Below are 21,065 nucleotides of genomic sequence, written 5' to 3' on the forward strand. Positions count from 1 at the left end.
AGCTATCAAAACACATTTCCTTATCAGTCATCTCTGTGTTCAAAGAGAAATTTCCTATATGTTTCATTGTCAGTAGAAAAAGATCTGAAAGAAGCACTCAGCACCATGATTAGGCTGTTAAGGCACCAAGACTTGGTAATTAAAACTAAGATTTTGCTCCTGTTCCTATTTTTCTGCAAGAAGGCTTCTCTTGAGAAGTTATTGGAAAGCCTAAAGCAACAGGAGCTTCAACAATATAAGTTTCCTCAAAAACAATGCAAATTGCCTTCATATACAATTCACAGTGTTTGGTGTTTTGTTCTGTTTCAGAGATTCAAATCTCTCAGTTCTCTATCCTACTGTGTTGTGCCAGCTTTTAATCTTACCCTGCCTGGGATGGATGCTGCAGCAGCATTTCTGGTGCCAATCTGTCTAATTAATAGTACGTGCCTGAGTAAATGCTGCACAAGCATGTGGGAGAGCTCTTGCTGAAACCATTATGCATCTACCTCTAGAACCCACCTGGAGAACCATATTCATGTCTTGGCAAGCGGCATATCTTGGGCATTACTTCTATCAATGTTTTCACATATTGCAGGATCGTGCCTTGTAACTGTCAGACAGAAAGGGAGATTGAACTGGAATGAGAGTTCCTTCTGACACTCGTTTTAAAAGCAAGTGGTTTGTGGGTGGGACAGGAAGCAACCTTAACTGTGAGTTCAAGAAGAATTTGCTTAGTTTGGGTTTCATCCAAACAAAACTTTCAGCCTAAGGGCGTGGAGCCAGAGGGCTTTTACAGCTTCCTCCTGAATGATAAACACTCCACCACCCCACTCCTTAACACCAAGAAATATCAGACCATCAACACAGGTGTTTCAGTACAGATTCAGGTACACAAAAAATACCCCAAATTTGGACACTCTGAACTACGATCCAAAGCTCACGATGACTTCCCAACCAAGACCTCTCAAAGCATTGAGGTTTTCCCATCACCGGAATTACCAGGCTCTTGACGATCTTCAACAGCTCTTCCATGACCACCGCAATCCCTTGATAGCCAAGAAGTCTGCAGATTGTCTTGAAATGAGGTGGCCCAACAAAGTTGCGGTAGGAGCTGTAGATGTGACTGTAGGCAATATTGAGAGGCTGAGAAATCAGAAGCACAGTGACAGTTAGATAGGAGCATTTACGGGACTGTAACTAATTTTCTTATCATAGTATTATGTTCTGTCATTTCAAGCGGCTTTTAAGGAAAGGACAAATAATAATTCCCATGATAAATTTCTTCTACTTTTTGTGGGAAACAGGAGATTGCTTTTCTTTCTACTTAGTCAAAGATATTCCAGTCTCAACAGATTGTCATATCACAAGGTTTATTATTCCACTTTCTTACCAACACCACTTTTCCTTTCAAAGGTAATTTACTCTTCCATACATTCTGCATCAAAGACTTCAGTTCAATAGGCCTTTACCTTTTCAAACCCCAATTCTTCTCTTCTAAAACTAGAAGCTTTATATACAAGCAACAGGATAGGGGCATTTCTACTGGCATTTTCTTCAAACAAGGAGCATTCAGATAAGTAGGAACTACAGCATCCGGACTTAAGAGCAGTTGGAAGAGACAGAAAACATCCTTTGCGTCCTGTAAAGCCCTCTGTCAGTTTAACTCCGTAGACATCCACATGTGACTGCAAAAAGTGCTAGAATATGATCCTGGCCCATGAAGAATAGTACCTGGGGTTCCTTCCCCAGATAACTTTCTATTTAAGAGGATAAAAGTGAATGTCATTTCCAAGGATGCACTCCACCAGCACCATTTTGGAAATGGGGAAATTGCTGCAATATTTTTTCACTAGAAGATTTATTGGATCTATTTGGTAGAAGGAAAAGAGAAGTAGGGTGAGGTATTTGACTTGTGCGATCTGTGAAACACCACATGTCCCTTTTGTTTGTGACACTGCAGGCTCAGCCCTGGCTCTGAAATGGAAATATTCACATCATGACTCAGACCTGGCAGCAAAAGGTTGTATTTCCCCTCCCCACAACTTTAATTATAACATTTGCAGCTTCAAAAAACATTATTAAGTATATTCTTGAAAAGACTTCTGGCACACAGTCCTCCTTTCAGCAAGATGCAGATAAATCCCTTGGATCATGCTTACTGAAAGATCTTTTCTAAACAAGGCTAAGAAAACACATTTCCTTGCATCCCAAAGGCCCTGCGTAACGCTTGTGGCACAGCCAGCCGTGTCTGAGCGCTTTCGCTGCCCTCTAATCCTGACCCATTCCCTCAAGATTTCCTCTAAGGTTTTGTGTGCTTAACAAGCTACAAAGTCATTTGATGAGAAGCAGGAAAGTATTTTCTTACGCTCTCAGACACAGAATTGTTGCTGACTGATGTACCAATTGTGCCTTTAAGACAGTTACTTTAATCAATTAATTAATTGCCCTCATTTTGTTACAGCCTGGTTGCTCAGTTCCAACAGTTCATTACCTACAATAATTCATAGGCATTTTTGATAGAGCTAGTAGAATGAAAATAAGAACACGGAAAGAGCCCTACTTTCTTTAATATAAATTTGGCACCTGGCCCTGGTAGATGAAGAAAGCCTGCAATACTAGTATGCAGAGAATGGCTACTTTGAAGACTCTATGGCTTACTCATTCACAATGTGCATGAACTTTCTGTTCCATCAAAACTTGATAATAGGGCCTGACGAAAGCAAGGGCAGGAGTTTAAAAAATATTTAGGCAGATTGAAACCTATGTGGCATGCCAACTCCATTTAAGATAATTGCTTTTGAATATTGCACTTAGGTTTGCATCTTTAGACCTCCAAGTCTTTTGAAAAGTTTGTCTATCAGAGGCTAATCCAAAGCCACGAGATATGCACACTGACATGAGTGGAAAACAGCAATAATTTATGTTGTCAAAAGTGCGTCTATTTAAACACCAGGTGACACCCAGCCTCTAATTATTGCCCAACTGCTCTGATACAATCAGCCCAGACCCAAGCCAACGAACCATCAAGGCCCTAAGAGCTGTATTATAGCAGCATTGCTTACTATAGCTTTTGCAGGATACCATTCCTGCAACACAGAGCCCACAGACCTTGTGTTTCTGCACGGACGACCAAGCCAAATACCAGGAAGCATGTTGTTTCCATGCCTCTCCATGGACTGCTTGGCACATACAGGCATCATGTTCCAGTTCCCTCTTAGATACTGCAGTTTGACTGCGGGTAACACACTGGGGGCTCACGTTCCTTTTGTGGAGGCCCACAAATGCATCCTTTTATGGAAACCCCTTTCCCCTGCATACTCCATGGAGAGGACATAGTTCTTTTTGCACATGCAATGGTCCCCAGAGGTGGGACATCGCAAGGAGCAATCGGCCAGGCTTTCCCCATGATGGGGCTGACACGGGTGGGTAACCTCCCACCTCCCCAGTGCTCATGGCCCTCGCACGCACGGCCCTGCTGTGGGATGGCAGAGCCAGAGAGCAGAGCTGAAGTTGACTTTTCCTTAGCATGAGGGTCCCAGCGATAAGGCTGATGAACAGGGACACGTTTTAGGACATGCATGGGCTGCAGACAAGCAGGATGATTCATCCTCGCCTGTCTGCAAGATGAGGTAGGCTCCATGAAGCTCTCCGCAGAGCCCCAGAGCGCCTTAACAACAGGCGTGTGGATAATAATAATAATACTGTGTCTGTGAGCAATTAAAATATAGCTCCATTTAAGGGTGAGATATACAGCTTGGGATAAAGACTGTAGGATGTAGAAGTGACACCAGTGTGTATTTTAAGACAAAACAGCTGAACACGCAGGCTGGCCGTACCGCACTGCTCACTCCCCCAGCCCGACAGCCCCCTCGGAGAGGCGGGTCTGGGGGCCACATGTGGCAGGACCAGCCTGCACCCCTCACCAGGCAGCAAAACCGCTGTCCTGGCCGGTCCCCTCCGGCATTTTGCTATTATGAGGAACAGCTGTTGTCAAAGGCGCTGCTGAGGTTTGCCCCACCTTTGGTTTGGGGCCAAACCAGCAGGTTTTGGGGCTAGGGGGCAGGGAGTGCAGGCAGGTTGGGATCTGCAGCGCTGGGCAAAGCTCCCAATGCACCACAGAGCAAAGGGAAACATAGCAAGTGCCTGCCCCGTGCCCAGGTCTCTGGGAGATCCGAGATCCTAGCACTTTTATGTTTGGAAGAATAGTAGGAATGGCCCTGCTGTGCTTTAGGAAGCAGACTTTCTGGGATAATAAGCAACAAATGCAATAAAAGAGAAAAACAGTTGGCATTACCAAGCCATTACTGTCTGTTTGAGCCCAAACTGACCTTTTTGAGCTCACCTAAGGATGAGCCATGGGCAGATAGTACTGCAAGTGCCAACCCTGTCCTCAAAAACAAGAACTAAGGAGGAATACACTTGGAGACAAACAAAGGACTTATTCACAGCCAGAGAGCAGACCAGAGTCTCAGGGGAAACCTACAACGATTGATGGTGTGAAAAAGTGAATACCAGTTCTGACCATACAGAGGAAGGCTCTAAGCTAAACTTACGGCAGCCAGCTCAGACACTGCCTGCTCCCTTTCCCTAAAACCAGCTAGATTCCCCCTACAAGGCTCTCACCATGCTCAGCCGCATGATTCTGCTGCTCAAACTATCACACATGGAAAACTCCCATCCCCTTGCTGGGATACCCAGGACCTGGGACATACAGAAGCCACTTTTTTGTACCACCTTGCTGTACCAACTGCAGACTTTGAGGGGTCAGGGGTGAGTAAAACTCCTTTTTGCAGAGCACTTTTTCTAAGAGCAGTGGCAAAGCTCCCTGCGTAGCTCAGACACTAATTTAAGGTGACTCCACTGCTCGCCTGGCAGCGCCAGCGGGCAAGGAGTGGTTTGCACCCTGTGACAGCCGCTGCCAGCACCAACCTGCTCGACCACAGCACCTGCAAGCCCGCGCGCCGCCGTCCCACGCGCACCCTCCTCCAGGTTACATCCACCTGGTTGTTTAAAATGGGTGCGCAGATTCACCCATGCAAGGGAATGAGTGATTTCCAGCAAGCCTGGCATGACCTTAAGCCAGACACTGCCAAGAGAAATGGGAACAGGCATGAAAATACATAAACCAAGCTCAATCCAGCACGTTTTCAGAGCTAAGAAGTGGTTAACAAGCAGAAAGAAGTGGGTTGTTGGTAATTTTACAGCTGCTCTGTAGGAGACTTGGCAACCTGCTGTGTTTTTTAAGTAGCTGAAAGGCAGAAAATGGCTGTTTCTGCGGGGCACTCTGAGGAGCTCAAGGAAACCTGTGGTTTCCACCCCGCTGCAGCTGCTGTAAGGGGTGAGCAGGCCCAGGCAGGGCCACCGCGGCCACAGCTGGCTCTGCTCACAGAGGAGCAGCGGTGCCAGAGCAGCCTGGTTTGGGCACGTGGGCTAGGAGAGGTCCTAGCCTGGGAGAGGAGAATCTCACGCCCAGCCCCAGTGTGGACTGGTTTCTCACCAAGTTGAAAGGACACCATTTTAAGTGTCAGGTGGAGGTCATTACCAGTGTGACATTTTCTGAAACTTTAACACATGTCTTTACATGGTTTCACATGGACACATACTGGAGAAAACACACTGGTGGAAGGGGTTATACGACACAAGCAGACACCAGAACAGTGAGTTGTTATCACATGCGTAAGAAAACAGTCATGGGCATAAGCTCTTCCAAACCAACACTTCCTACTGCAAGCTCTTTGGCAGCAAGCTTGATTTTGGGAGCAGGTGATCCTGACAGGACTGAAAGGTTGTGTTGTGGTTGTCTTTGGGCTAGTGGTACTGACCAGGTTGTGGAGACAGGCTGAAGGACTATTGCCTGATCTACTCCAGCTTTCCCTGCTTATCTTTGTATTTTGGAGAACTTAATTTTTCATCTCCATCTGTTCCTGTGACAAATGTTATTTGTCAACACCCAAAATTTAATTCTGAAGCAACTGTGAATACTGATATGAACAACATGAGCGCAGCGAGACAGGCATTCTCTCCTGGAGACATGATCATGTTGCAGAACGCACCTCTGCAGCAGGGATATGTACGCACAGCTCCTTCCCTGGGGGCAAGAACATACTTTACTCACAGCATGGGATCAACTAAGAGCTCTGTTTCCCTGTGCTCCTGTAAGGAGAACCAAGGCAATGGAAGAGGCAAGAAGGCACCTGGGAGCACTTTCATTTCCATCCCTACCCATACTTATTTTCATTGCTGCTCCTAGATCTCTGGTAGCTGCAGCTCACAGAAACAGAAAGAAATACGGCAGCTCTTGGAAGACAGGACTGTACCATCCAGAACTGCAGAGGACAAATCAAAAGTTAGGGTCACACACACTTTTTGGACACTTAAATAGTTTGCCCTAATCCAGTTTCAGTTGTTGCCTCACTGTTGACATTCAGAGGGTCTTTGTAAGATCGCAAACTTCTTTCCCATAATGAAAGGGAAATAGAAACGCCAGACTCAGAAATTCAGGTGTCTTCTGGAAAGTTCTTCTCTAGATTACATTTCGGTTTCAGAGAGCAGTGACTCACTTCTTCAGACCCATGTGGGCCCATCTCCTCCAGGGCTGGCCTCGGCTCGGCCTCAGCCTCTTGCCTCTCACCTGACCAGCGCAGGAGATCTCCCAGTCTGATACAAGCTGGAGAGATTCAAAGAACCTCCTACTGCAATTCAACAAGAAGTAGATGCATTTTAAAAACTCAATTCCTATTCCTGTCACACAGCTTTGGGGGAAAAAAAAAAGCACCTAACAGACATTGCTGCGGCACCAGAGATGAAAATCTACTGCCTACGGGATTTGTTTAAATGTACAAGGAATCCTAACGCTAAAGACAAGTACCTGCGGGACAGGCCATCGATACACAATGCAGCAGCGGCTCCGGAGCTGCAAGGGATCCCTTTTGCCTGGACAAGCCCTTCTCTTCAATTGCCGCTAAGGACAGCAGTGTAGGAGAAGGGCCGCAAGTGCTGACTGTGTACCACTCCAAGTGCTCCTTTCCAGCCGCGAAAATAGCCCAAACAAGCTCAAAACCAAAACTATCTCGCTTGTTTTTCCAGCCTCAGAGACAGGCACCTCTCCCAGGCACAAGCGTTTAGGGCTAACGCTCCCAAATCACTCGAAGATGCTTGCTGCGTTCCCTCCTGGTTGCCATGGCGAGCGATGACAGAGCCGGGACGGGTATAAAGGAGGCAGCGGCTGGGAAGGACTGAGCCGGGAAGGACTGAGCGGAGCCGGGAGGGACCCGAGCGGCGGCAGGAGGGGAAGGCGCTGCCACCCGCCCTCACGTCACGTCACGCTGCTCGCGCACACCTGGGAGGGCAGGTAAGCAGCTCGCCGGGGCTCTGCAAGTGCACAGTGACGGGGGCCGCAGAGTTTGATCTCCGTATAAGAACAATTGAAACAATCTTAAACATGAACTGAATGAACTAAGGAACAGTTAGTTACATTAGGGTAGAGGGGAAGAAAAAAAAAGAAAAAAAATAGAAGAGCTCAGTTTTGATGGAAAGAACAGGAGAGTAACTGTTGTGTGCAGGTTCTGCTCAAAGCGCTCAGCGGGGATGGAGAAATCAGCTCTGCAGAGACTGTCTCAGGGATCTGAAGGAGTGATGCACTAAAATAATTTGTGGCTGTTGCTAAACAGTCATTCATTAGTAGTCTCCATGCCTTTTGTTTTTCTGGAGGAGAGCTTTATAATTAGTATTTATATTTTTGTTCTTCCCTAAATGTATTGACATTTCACCAGTCTTCAGACTTCATAACTAAATCATGATATAACAGCATGAGATGCTGTAGGACTGAAAGAATTGAGACTTTATAAAGCAACAAGTTAGATACTGAAAAACGGAGCAACTGCTTGAACCAGTGAAATAATCATTCATGGAGTTTGGAGACTCCACATTTCTTGCAAGGGAGAAGGATGTGTTTGCACGGGGAGAGAGTTCCCAGTCCCTCCTGCGTTTTACACAGCTGGACTCCTACTGTCACTTTCTCTCTGCAAAGGGAAATACATTTCCCACATTCAGAAAAGGGAGGCTGTATTGACTGAGAAAACAAAACACAAAAGAAAAACAGGAAAAAGTGTAAGCTTCTACATATGGAAATTATGGAAGCACCAGTATAAGAAATGAAAATGCTAAGCATGACAGGCACCTCAGCGATCGAGTTTCATTCCCACACCCTGTTTGTGGGCTTATGTGTCTATAGTGAAATGGGGAGGTTTCCAAGCAGATGCTCCTCAGGGCCATGGTACCCTTCTGATAATGTTACAGAGGGTAGCAAAGTACTCAGCTTCTGAAAGTTTGCTAAAAAATGTGAAGATAATTGTCAGGAAGCTCTTCATCTGCAAGCACCTGACATACTTGGCTGTTCTCAAAATGCTTTTTTTTTTTTTTTTTTGAAGTGTGTTTCACAAAGACTGTGAAAAGAAATTCATGTCATTTCCAACATCTTGTTTTAGCAGCTACCTTGTTCTGAAGTCCGTACAGGTCCAATTTAAGGGCTAGTAAAGCCAGTGGAAAGATATTGATTTCAGTGGCCTTTAACTGAGCCTGTATATAAATTAAGATACTCAGCCTCTCCCTGCTTCTGGTTTCAGGACCATGATGAACATTGAAGTCCACAACATCACTTACACCACTGCCACAGTCTCCTGGGCCACAAACACCCCCTGTCCGGAGAACTACTACCATGTCATGTACCGACCCAACTGGAACAGCGTCTTCACTGGCTATTTACGCCAGAACTTCCATCGTGAGGAGCGAGTTCCCCACTCCCTCAGCTCCCTCATCCTCCACAGACTCACTCCATCCACTGTCTACATCCTCTGCATCACGTGCAAGAACTCTTACCCCTCCAGCAATCACTGTACCACCTTCCACACTCCAGATAAAACCCAGGGGGGTTTTGGTGGCTCTAAGCATGAACCTAGCACCTCCATGTGGATGGTGAGCAGCCTGTTGCTTCTTTGCTTTATAGCTATCTTGATCTATGGCTGCCTGCAGTTCTGGTCTGCACGGTGCCACAGGGCTTCAAGGCTGAAGCACTATGACACCAACTCAGAAGGAGATGTGGGTGAACAGAGCAGTTCGCTGGAGGGGCCTCTGAATAATGGACTAAAAGAGGAGCTTCTGGAAGTCCCCATGACAACTGTTCTAGCGAGGAGTTCCAGCTTCATGAGGGAGAGTCCATATAGGTCCCCCCAGTGCTTTTTTCCCTATAAAAACAGTGATGATAAAAAAGCCATCTTGCCACAGCATGGCCTTCAGTGACAAAGGGACCCCTTGCTTAGCAGTTTGGTTCATGCTGCTCTTTTCCAGCTCTTGCCAATGTGATCATGGAGGGTCTTTGTCCCAGTGTAGAACATGAGTTGGAGACATTAGCTACAGGGAGAAAGATTTTTGTCAAAATACAAAAATATTCTCATTTACTGAGGAGGTTTAGAAAAATCCAAGGCAAATCACTGAGAATAGACAGGCTAAGCTGACTCTACTGTCATTATCTTAACTGTATCGCGGCTGTAGATTTACTTCAGAATCATCAAGGTACATCCACAAGAAACAAACTCCACCCAAGTAATTTCATACTTGAGTGACACTTCATTAGTGTCCTAAGACCTCATAAAACCCTGTATAAACCACCACTGAAGTCTTACAAAAGAGCTTGCTGTCGCTATTAATGAACTATATCTGCAAACAAATAGCTTAGCAATTCTTATTTTGAGCTACAAATTGGTTTCTGGAAGTAGCAACTTCCCCTGGGAAGAACACTATTCTAGAGCTCCAACTTTCTACTCTCTGCACATATGGAAAGATAAGACTTGATTCAGTGCCAACGACAAGCGGAGCGGTGTTAGCTCACCCTGACAGTGGTACTTAATGAGAAGAATATGGAAAGCAAAAGCAAAACCACACTGAAGCTGCCTGTTGCATGCCTTTTGGTTTCACACAGCTGTGTGACCCTGTGCATTTGCATCTGCTGCTGTGTTAATGAAGCAGTTCTTGTGTTTCCTTCTTCCTAAATAAATGCTTCCAACATCCATCCCTACTGACTGCTGTGGCTCATTTACTGACCTTGGATCCGTAGAGGTAATAGGGCTGAACGTTGGCTGGCTTGTCCCGCTGGGGCTCCTGTGTGAATGGGATTGCAGTCCTTACAAACCTGTGGCAGGCATGGCAGAAGGGAGGGAAAACAGACCATACCTCATTAACTGTGCTCTGCACAGTGCTGGGATGAACTGCATTTGCAGGTTAATTAGCATGATCTAATGAGTTTCTTTCATCACCTGCGTCACATGAATTCATATGCAAGCTCCTGCCTCAATTTGCCAGTGATGTGAAACACATCGACTTGTAACAAGGCCATAATAATTCTATGAAAGGTGTTTTTTCCTCTATGAAAGGTATTGCAGTAGGCAACAAATATTTATACTAGTGAGCACTGCAGCTCTGTACAGTACAGAGTTGTACAGAGCTCTGTACAGCTCTGTACAACTCTCTAAATCACACTAACCGAGGTGAAGCGGAGCTGGCGGGGGGAGTGCTTTTGTGTCATTCTCACTGCCACTACCGTATCTCACAGGAAATGAAAATGTCACTGCAATGCATGCAATTTTATGTGTCAGGTTTAGTGTTTCTGACTGAAACATAAGGTCTCCAGCTGCCCCTTGCATTGGTTTTCCTCCCTTACCTGTTGGTGGATCCATTGTAGCAGTAGTTTGGTAGAAAGTCAAAGTTGAGCTCCCAGAAGACATGGAGAGTGATGCGCCCGTAGGGCGCGGAGACGTTGTGGTTGGCCTCTCGGAACATGGCATCGAAGCTGTCCAAAGTCATGTGCTTGCAGAGCAACCTGTGAGTCAGGCGGTTTATTTCCAAGAGCCACTCCAGCTCCTGCAGCACACAAAGCAGCTACATGTTACTGAGATGACAACAGAAACAGTTGATTTAATTGCCAAAGGAATTGTTTTTATATCTATACCCACACAGAACTTCCTGTGTGTAACAGAACTTTGATACCAGGTGAGGATGTAGCAAATGCTTAAGAGGTCAGTTTAACTCAGAGGGCAAGGCCAATTGCACTTCTACTCAACAGGATCCTGGTCCAGTATCTCCTAAGCCCACAAGCAGCAAAAGTAATTTGTTTCCCACTGAGCACTGGCTGGCTTTCACATCGGAAGCCCTGGAAGGTGGAAACTGGTAATTTTACACCACTTGACTCTGATGCTCCTGTAATGTATCAAAGGCAGCAAATCCTGCACACAGAGACAACAAACAATCTCTCAGTCACCAGCATCCAGCAAGGGGAATTAAAGCCAGGATCTCCTCCTAGATTACAGGACACTACTATGTGAGCTTTGAAAAATCTAACTACTTACTGTTACCTTATAATTTACTTCGTGGTATAATAATAATGCAATTACGGATGGATAAATATTAGAGATTTTGTACGATAAGGGAGAATATATGACCTACTGTATTTGAGCAGAAGTTATCTGACTCTATATAAATTGCAGTGCATTAATCTCTCTGTTCACACCCTTCTTTCAGTTAATCATGGTTCTTACCACTATAGATGTTAGGTCCTCGCTCTCAAAGCGGCTAATGGCTTGGTCTAATGATTTGTACATTGCGGCTGAGATACGCTGAGTTATAAGCCTATTCAGGTCAATTGATCTACCTAGCAACTGTGAAAAGAAGAAAAGATATTTGCATGTTAAACACAGATGCAGAAAAGCTTTCAGTAGACACAAATTAGAACCAAACATACAAATCTGCTTAAACATGAAAACAGTGATGCAGACTCCCCTCTTGATTTTACCATTTCTGAAAAGAAAAATGAGGGAAATGTGTAGTGTAACGCACTTTCCCCTCAGCCACCAGCTCCTCCTGTGTATAGCATGCCAGAAACAAGTGAAATTATCCTCATTCCAACATCAGTCTTGACTGAACCCAGCACTAGGACACTAAAAAGAGAGACCAATAGCTTTGAATACGTAAAATTACTGCTTGCACTGTACCTGGACGTGCCTCTGCTTGAGTAGCGTCTCATAGCGGTTGGATGGCGGATATGGAATGATCACTCCATAATTCTTACATTCAGCCCGGAAACGTTTATCCAATAAAACACTGAAAAATGGAAGCAGTGTCAGGAAAACAGAATCAAGCTTCAAAAGCTTTTCTCTGGATCTTTTCCAGATTTGCTTTCATCCTTCTTTTCATTGTGTCCTGGGTGCCAAGAATTTTCACACACTATTTTCACACACCTATGTCTTCACTACTAAAGCACAAAACTGGAATTGTTATCTGTGGACTGCCATGCTGCAGTCTATCATTCTTAGCTTTTACAGACAAAACATCAAAAAAGATAAAAGATTATGCTGAAAGATATCAACTACTGGGACATTTCCACGGGTATGATCTCTTTTTGAAAATCTACTGCTGGAACATTTTTCTTCTCTAATGCCATAAATGATCTACAGAAAATATCCCTTGCAGACTTCAGAATGAGCAGAGATGAACTGTTCTGTTATGTCGGCACGCAGCAGCTACTCCCCAGGGGAACCTTTGGGTTAGCTGTAATTTGAATGTAGCAATATCCTCACTCATTAGCAGCAGTCAAGTTCTCCTACCTGCCAGCCATGGCTTTATAATAGGCAAAGATCTGATCTGCCAGCTTGTATACAAATTGATCAAAACACAAATTCACCTGGGGGAGGGAAAATAATAGACATCATGAGGCTGTCCCCAACGCTTGTCCCTTCCTACACTTGTTTGCAGCACCAGTACTACGCAGTACAAAGCTCTAACTCTCTGCCTGTCAGACCAACCCTTCCATGCTCCCACTGTCTCACTGCTTCCACTGGGTTTCCCTAGGTAGGTCTAAGCTGAAGCCCTTAATCAGCAGGAAATTTGTGATCTCTTGAAAACTTTTCAGAATATTATGTTCCACCCCTGCCCCCCCACATCTGCAAGTAACTCCCTGAAGCACTGGGCTGTCAAACAGGACAATATAAAGCCAGTGAGCTCACTTTCCACAGAGTAAATAAGAAGAGTACTTACCTCAGCTTCAATTTCATCATATAGGAACTGCTTTTTGAACTTAGTCAAGGCATAATATGCGCTGTCATTATAGAGGTCCAGGGGGTACAGAACATACCTGAGGAGAAGAAGATAGATTATCTCTTAATTTAACGCAGGAGCATGCCATCCACTGCACATGACTTGCTTTAAAGTAGAGAAGACAGCAAAAATTGGATAGTCTTTGCTTTCTTCCCTTCCCCTTTTCCAGTCCTTGAATCCTCCTTTCTGTTTCCTAGGTCAGCATTGTTCCTAGGTCAGCTCTAACTGATCTAGATTTGTGCTGTGACTTGCTTAATCAAGGCCTGTTCTTTCTTTTGCATATAGGAAAAGAAGGTGTTTAGGCGCTTCAGCCAGGGCCCACAGCTTTTTGGTTGTACAGACTATCCTACTAATGTATGAAGATTAAAGTATCACTAAGTTATGTGTCAACTGTTGGTTTATGATCAAAAAACATACATTTTTGCCCACTGGCTGCCTTAAGGAAGTTGTTTTCTCCCAGCCTAATGCTTCTTACTACGCTTCTGCAAAATAAAATCCAAAGCCCCAGCTAACACATGTCCACCACAGCCCCACCAGCTCTTCTTACTCCATCATGGAGGGCTCCTTGGTTTCCAGAATATGGTCCGTAAGGATCCAGGGCATGGACATCTCAATGGGAAACTGGATGCGGCGGCCCATGGTCAGCTCGAGGAAGAATTCCCGGAACCAGAGCTGGGACAGGTCGCAGCACTGCTGCAGCGCCTCTGAAAGCACAGGGGACAGGCGTTACCACCCAGGGGAGGGACAGGGAGGACGTGTTGCAAGAGGCAGCTCCTTCTGCCTCATATTGAATTGGTTTGGGATGTGAACCAGCTTTCAGGGTATCAGCATTTTTAAACCCAGACCATGTCCATGCTGTCTCAGCATTTTGCAACAGAAAAAGAAACAAGAGATTGTTCCTTTTGCAACATAACTCCTGAAGAGAATTTCAGTGGCCTGTCAGAAGCCACTCTGGCAGATTTCTTCTGTGCTCAGTGGCTTGGAAGTTTGACTGGGGCAGAAAGAAAGCTCCAAGCCTAGAAACTAAACTATTACCTGTGGCATTTGTGCCATCATTTTGCCAATCACTGCTGACTGATTCACATTCACATAATGTTTATTATCTACCTACAAACATGCCCATACCAGGCAGAAACAGAACATTTGGAAAAATAAGAGAAAATCTCCTGCATAGGTCTGTGAGGAGCAAAGATGATCTACCTCTGCTGCCCTATGCATGCAAGGTTTGGATTCAAGCCTCCCTCTGCCACAGTCTCACCACTGATGTTGAGAAGGTGGGTGAAGAAGAAGGACTGCTTGTGGAACTCCTCAATGGCCAGGACTATCGGCCCATCCAAGCTGCTCCTCAGCGTCTTCTTTGAGCCACTCTTGTCTGCTATGAGGGATTCCAGCATGGTCCGCACCATGTAGAGCTTTGGAAGGAAGCGAACACGCACTTACTGCCCGTTAGTGATACATCACCACACACTAGAAATAATCGCACCCTTAAAAAAGGAGGTCTTGGAAACGACACAACAAAATAGGCACCAAAATAACACTTACCACACAAAACAGGAGTGAAGACTTTGTGAAAGAAACCATGGAAACAGCTGCTAACCCACAGGATGGGTGACTTTTACACGACTGTAAGGCCCTAAATACCCTGTGCAGGAGATGCAGATTTACATACCTGGGTACTTGATGGTCCTACTGCTCGCCGTGGGACTTTTATATCAAATCCACCTTTGGGATCCTTCTCACCTCTCAGGCAAGGATCATTTGGCGGCTCTCGACCACCCTCCCAGTCACAGATTGTCTTTCGAATTGCTTGAAGGACACTGAAATGAGTGGGAGAGAATGGAAATTTGTGCTCAAACTTGCTTTTAGTCCAAGGGAAAAATATCCACAGCTGTGCCCGTATTAGAAAAAAAAAATCTGAGGTGGGAATATATACTGTCTTTTTTGGGAAATCACCCCAAAATGTTGCCTTGGAAAAAGTTGCTGGCCAAGGTATATTGGTTGATTGCATACTATGAGTACAGGTAGTGCTGGCTGTGCAGAATCAGACTTAGTTTAACCCAGGGCTGTGCATTGATACAGTACAAATGCATTATACCAGTAAATACACCTGCTTTGATTTACATTTAAGAACGACAGACTGACCTGATCAGGACGTTCTTCTTCTTCCTGACCGCCTGCCTCAGCGGCTCTCGCAGGGTTACCTGGGCAAAGTCCTGCAGGGCTGCGTAGATAGTGTTACGGATGGCTTGGTTAAAAACACTCTCCATACGGCCCATCAACACCTGCAGACCTTTGATCATGGCAATTACCTGAAGTAAAATTTTAAAAGAAAAAAAACACTTGTACTTCCTATTTTTCCTGGTGTTAAAATAATTCTATCGGAGTAACTTAGATACGGTAATTAGGTGACTAATTTGTTTTTGATGTCTGCTGCTTTACAGCTCATGACAAACTGGAGATGGCATTACAACCACCAACTTCCTGCAAACAGCCCCCATCCCTTGGCAGGCTGTGTTTCTGCTCCTGGTTTCTTAATATCTTTAATAACGAGCAAGGCTGATAGTGTCAGCAAACTGCATGTGTTCAACACGTATGTGCAGCTGTATGGCTTGCACAGGCATTTATCAGTATGCAGACAACAGTTTTTCATGTACAGTACTGTTTAGTGGAATTAGGGCAATGATAATTCCCAGGAGGGAGTGAGCAACAAAAAATAAGGCAATGTTCAAACCATTTCAGACTAGAAAGAAAAATGCATGTATGATGGTCTCCCACAAGCAGGCTCAGAGGACTATTCCCACCGCCCATGGGAAGACTGAGTCAACTGGTCTTGGAGACTAGCTGAGGATCTGTTCTGCTTGCACAGCACCCAAGCATCGCTCTGGACCTTCCTCTACAGAGCACTTCTCTGAGAACCTAAATGCCTTTTTTGGGAGGACCCTGAATCCCACTTGGGGATTAATACAAAAGTATTAAGAAAACACAGGGATTCACCTCTGTCTTTCACCTGCGCATAAAGAGAGTGCAGAAGAGCAGGATCAGAAAGAGAGATGCTAGTGCTCTCGTCACACACTGGCACTGTGCCTCTATCCCAGCAGGAACTCATAAGAACTTAATTTTCCCCTTAATTCTGGTTGCTTACGGGCCACAGGGAGTAGCAACCTGCTGAGCAAGGTGAGATACCCTTTCCTCCTCTTGGATGGAAAACTAGCACTTACTGGTTCTTATTCGTTCCTAGTATTTTTCATGCTGAGTCAAAACTTTAAGTTACAATTTGTCAGGAACCTGCTTTGTCCAGAGCCCCCGTCACGCCAGTCCCTGCACACTCATAACAAGAACACTGGCTGCCTGGGTGAGCGCAAAACCTGGATGAAGGAAGGACTGTTATTTTCACTTCGGAAGCTGAGGAGAATTTAATCAGTGATTTTCAAAAGCATGAACTTCTCAGCTGCTGGTGGGCACCTATGAAGAGGAGCTAACAGAAAATCTTTGAAAGCTGTAGTCCAAAAACTTCAAAAACACCTTTAAAACCTGGCACTTTGTGCTTTATCCAAGTAACTAAGGTAGTTTGTGGCAAAGTACATGGAACTTTATCTCCACGCCACACTCCCAGTTACAACAGTACAGAATAAGGCAGCAGTTGGCACCTACCTCCACAAAGGCGAACTTCTCTTCACTGGTGTAGTTGTACCGGGTGGCTCTCTCATACTCTTCTGCTGTTCCTGGGCAATCTTTGTTACAGAACTTATCTGTGGGATGAACCAGCTTCCAGGAGTACTGAAAAAATGAAAAGAGACCGTTAATATTACAGTGAATAAAAAGCAGAGCTGGAAGGATAGAAAATGGCACCATGCCAGCAAAACACTCCTTGGACATTGCTAACGTTGTCTGGCATCCCTTTGGGAGCAGAATGTGTGCTTCCTTCTGACTCTACTTCTGCAGTACCAAAATGTTGGTTTGGGTTACTTGCAGTCTGACAGTCACACTGGGCTCTTGACATTCAGGGACTGTGCTGAGATGTGGCAAAACTTTCCAAATTAAAAAATTCTGTCATCATTTGAATTATAGCTTTAGTCATTCAAGACCCAGGCTTATCCCATCCAACTTTCAATACATGAGGTGTTCATTTAAGAGAACAATCATTGAGTCTCCCTCTAACATCAGTGGGTGGAAAGGATGGTTCAGCTCTAGAGTGTGACAGATCAAACTCTCTTCTTCCACTTAGTAGAGAGTCTATGATTAGATGCCTGATTTTATTATGTTTGTTAAAGGCTTAAAGTTGGTGATATCAAACCAAGCTCATCTTTTCACATTCTTTGTTGAACACAGTGTTTAAAATGTGGTTGCTCACCTGGGAAAATGAGGATGTTACCTATTTTGATGGACTCACCACTTCCATGACATGGGCGCTCCACTTGGACAGCAGCTGCAGTCCCCGTAACGCAAGGTCAAAGAGCTCCCTGTATTCCTCATCCGATTTCTGGCTGTCCAGTCCTGAGCCAGTGACCACCTGGAAAGCACCACATAACATCATAGCAGGACTCAGCAGCTCACTGCAAGGGCTTCCAGAAGCAATGAGCAAAAGGCTGTGATAAATGAATTCCACGTGATGAAGCTAAAATTGGCCAGTGCACATAGTCTCTCTCAGGAAAAGGGCCATAACTTGGCAAAACCCAAGCAGACAACTTAATTCCTATAAAAAAGGGAGTATGACTTTTAACCTTAGAGCAAATAACCAATTTCCTCGTTCTGTTTTCTTAGGGATTCCTCCATGACGGTCTAGTGGTAATAAAGCCCTTCAGAACCATTTACTGATTTAAATAACAACACAAAAATGCCACAATAAAAGGGCTGAGTACTCTAATAATTCATTAAAATAATGATGATGAATAAGGATGACAGTTTCAAAAACAGTCAGAATCACGTCAGAAAGGGCTCAGATATTCAATAAATGACAAGAACAGAGCTTCCCTTGTGAACTTCCCTCTCAAGCCCTGACTGATATTTCAGTGTAATAGAAAAGAACCATCTGCAAAGCCACAGGTGTTCTGCCATCTGACTGATAACAAGCTTTAGTGGCAGTAATATTTCTTTATCTTATTTTAATTCAGCTGTGACCAAAGAGAAAAACTTTTGCAGTAGATCTTCCAGTCCACATGATCTTGCACCTGCAGGGGCTTTACATAACTTGCTTTTTATTGCTTTCTCGAGCAGCAATTTGTTCCACTTGTGTCTTTCTCTCCTCATTGTATATGTCCTTGGCAAACTATATTCCCACTGGACTTGTCCTCTTCCGGCCTAATCTATCCAGATTTCGGTGACTATTCACTGAGCTTACCTCACTGTTGCTGTAGCGAGCGAGCTCCGAGATGAAGCGGATGTGGTCATCTCGGATCTGGACCATCTGCTCACAAATGTTGTACTGGGGACTTATGCTGCTCTGAGTGCACGTCCACCTGGGCAGAAAAGCAATCGTTTTCAGGGATGGGACAAGAGGCTCCACTCAGATACCCTCAGGGACAAAACCTTGTGCTCAACTGCCCCCTTTACCTCAGCACTCTCAAAACATGTCACGCTTAGGACAACTATGTGCAGCCTGTATCCTCTCTCTCATTCCACTTGTTGGTCAGACAAAGCAGATGTGTGCAAGGTCTTCCAGACATGGTCTCTCACAATGTTACAGGGATGCTCACCTCACCTTTCTGCCAGAACATCTCAGTCCACCCTGAGGGTTACTCTCCATATTGGGTTCACCTACTTGTCGTGGACAGAGGTGGCTATTTCCCAGCCCACTATCTGGCAAGCTTTCACGGAAGAAGAACAAACAGCAGAGCCTCAGCATCACTTGGATCCTTTCTGGTAAACCTAAGGATAATTGGCCCCTTAGAGCTCATTCCTCTGGGTCTGCAAGGCCTGGGTCATGCTTCCTTCTAAAGCAGGAAAGGACTGCAAAGGACAGCAGGGATGAAACTCCCACTCTTCTTTTTTTGTTGTTGTTGTTCTGGCTCACATTACCAGTTCAGCTCTGCAAACAACCCTGAGTGTAAACAATACACAGAGATTACACTTGCATTTGCATTGAGCTGCATGTACGGCATAGCAGTGTAATGGGGCCTTAGAGAGAAGGCAACATCCTTCAGCCAGTGGCCTAGTCATCTGAAGACGTGGTGAGAATAAGTGAAGATCAGGTCTATTTAATTTAACACCTCCTCTTCCCCAATTCTCTAATAGCCACAGTTGTAGATCCAGAACAGCTTCACCAAAATGCTTTGTGCAAACAAAAAAATGTCAGTTTTATTCTGTCTTCATAATGGCTTCAAATATTCAGACCTTGCCCTTTTTTTCCTTAAATAATTGGCCACCTTAAACTATATACTCTTCTGATCTGGATTGGATGTTTGAAAAGGAGGTGAGAAATCTGCTTCTGACAAGAACTGTATTCCTACAGCTAACTGTGAAGTTCCTGCTGCCAATATTTGTGATGCCAGAAGTTCCTGGAAATGCTGGACAACATCATCCCTCATGAAATCCAGCCTCCCACAGTCCCATCACTCAACTCTTACCCGTTTCAATGTCCTGTGCTCCCACCAGACAATCGGCAGGTCACAGGGATGGCCAAGGCTGCGCCAGCCCTCCCTGCCACACACAATCTAGTCCACAGTGCAGAAACAAAATGTCATGCAAGAAAAAAACCAATTAATTCCGGGGTTCATGGAGATAGGGAAGGAAAGAAAGTGACAAAAACAGAACATTAGTAAGAAGTGTGGATTATATGGAACCACCTTGGAAGGGTAAGTGGTGCTAGTCCCATGCAATTTGCTGGGAGAGTGAGTGAGTGAGGAAGAAACATCTGTTAGTCAGATACAGCAAAGAGACTGGGTAGACAGATTTCAAGACAAACATTACAATTCTGAAGAGATAAACAGCCCACAAGCTATCTTGGTTTGGAGATGAAAATATGAATGGAGCTGATGCATGTTTTGTTGAAATGTGCTTTTTTTTGGAAATTATTTAGGACAAAAATGTAACTTAGAACATTCTTCCTTTTTAAACTGAGTTTCTAAAAATATGTATTAAATTCAATTTTGGGGGAATATTTTAATTTAAAACATTTTTATTGGGAAGTTTTGCCACGTTATTTTCAAATATTCTCATGAAAAGTTATTTGGCACTTTTCAACTGGCTTGCAGGAGGGCAGAGTAGGGCTCTTCCTGGCTGAGCCACTCAGAGAGCAGAAAAGGAAGATCCTCCAAGCAAAAGAGGAGGAGCAAGCAGAAGCGAAGCGATGAGACGATATGTTATTTGCTACGCTGACCAAGAGACAGCTGGCAGACTGCTTCTGTGAAACGATGGAGAGAACCAACTGTCACGTAGTGTGGTCCTACAGGTGCAGCTTCACTCGCTGCGGTCACTAGGCCAAGATCAGCGACTCCAGCCAGCCACAGCTCAGACACGCTTCGCTCAGGTGTCCTGTGCAGTTTCAAATGCTATTCCAAGACTCCAAACCTGAAACCAGTTCCTTTCGCAATAACTGACAACTATGCACAACTACAAAGACAAGTGGGGTTTCATACACGAGAGGTATGATCTGAATCAACGCCTGCAAATTCATTTGAAAGGAGCAACAAACTGACTTGGATTACAGATTGCAGAGCACTACTTCACACAGCTACACCACTACTGAATTAAAGACTCTGTTTCTGCACTTCTCACACAGTATTCATCTATTTCCAGTGCATCCGACCCCTAGTTCAGCTCGAATTCCCACTGCCTTTTTCACAAAACCTTCCAGCCTGGGAAGTGTCAGAGGTAGACGAGATGGCCTGGCTGCTACACAGATAGATCCAGTGCTGTGTTCACACTCTGGAGGATTTTGTCCCTTGGGTCAAAAATGTGGATTAAAATCTCTCCAGAGCAGGGACACGCTGCTCACACTCACA

At 44.9% G+C, this 21,065-nt stretch overlaps 2 protein-coding genes across 2 annotated transcripts in view; one reads left to right on the forward strand and one right to left on the reverse strand.

The window, feature by feature from the left end:
• Positions 1–21,065, reverse strand: part of CYFIP2 (cytoplasmic FMR1 interacting protein 2) — a 41,952-nt gene that overhangs the window by 9,808 nt on the left and 11,079 nt on the right. The window contains exons 10-24 of the mRNA XM_088522584.1: positions 18,464–18,581; positions 17,516–17,635; positions 16,777–16,902; positions 15,268–15,434; positions 14,795–14,942; positions 14,384–14,537; positions 13,673–13,829; positions 13,066–13,162; positions 12,636–12,712; positions 12,024–12,132; positions 11,571–11,690; positions 10,697–10,896; positions 10,081–10,168; positions 982–1,125; positions 502–592 (exon numbers count right to left, since the gene is read on the reverse strand). Of these exons, the coding sequence (XP_088378710.1) occupies positions 502–592; positions 982–1,125; positions 10,081–10,168; positions 10,697–10,896; positions 11,571–11,690; positions 12,024–12,132; positions 12,636–12,712; positions 13,066–13,162; positions 13,673–13,829; positions 14,384–14,537; positions 14,795–14,942; positions 15,268–15,434; positions 16,777–16,902; positions 17,516–17,635; positions 18,464–18,581 (1,916 nt within the window). The remainder of the gene's footprint in view (positions 1–501; positions 593–981; positions 1,126–10,080; positions 10,169–10,696; positions 10,897–11,570; positions 11,691–12,023; positions 12,133–12,635; positions 12,713–13,065; positions 13,163–13,672; positions 13,830–14,383; positions 14,538–14,794; positions 14,943–15,267; positions 15,435–16,776; positions 16,903–17,515; positions 17,636–18,463; positions 18,582–21,065) is intronic.
• On the forward strand, positions 7,234–9,336 carry FNDC9 (fibronectin type III domain containing 9). The gene is made up of 2 exons (XM_010222462.2): positions 7,234–7,333; positions 8,607–9,336. The coding sequence occupies exon 2, from the start codon at positions 8,611–8,613 to the stop codon at positions 9,277–9,279; it is 669 nt and encodes a 222-aa protein (XP_010220764.2). The 5' UTR covers positions 7,234–7,333; positions 8,607–8,610; the 3' UTR covers positions 9,280–9,336.

Source organism: Tinamus guttatus, unplaced genomic scaffold, assembly GCF_059628265.1.
Source record: "Tinamus guttatus ecotype Peru unplaced genomic scaffold, ASM5962826v1 Tinamus_guttatus_pri_ptg000155l, whole genome shotgun sequence".
NCBI classification, from domain to species: domain Eukaryota; kingdom Metazoa; phylum Chordata; class Aves; order Tinamiformes; family Tinamidae; genus Tinamus; species Tinamus guttatus.

Coding starts and splice junctions, on each gene's coding strand:
- FNDC9 (XM_010222462.2), top strand. CDS start 8,611: ATGATGAACATTGAAGTCCACAACATCACTTACACCACTGCCACAGTC.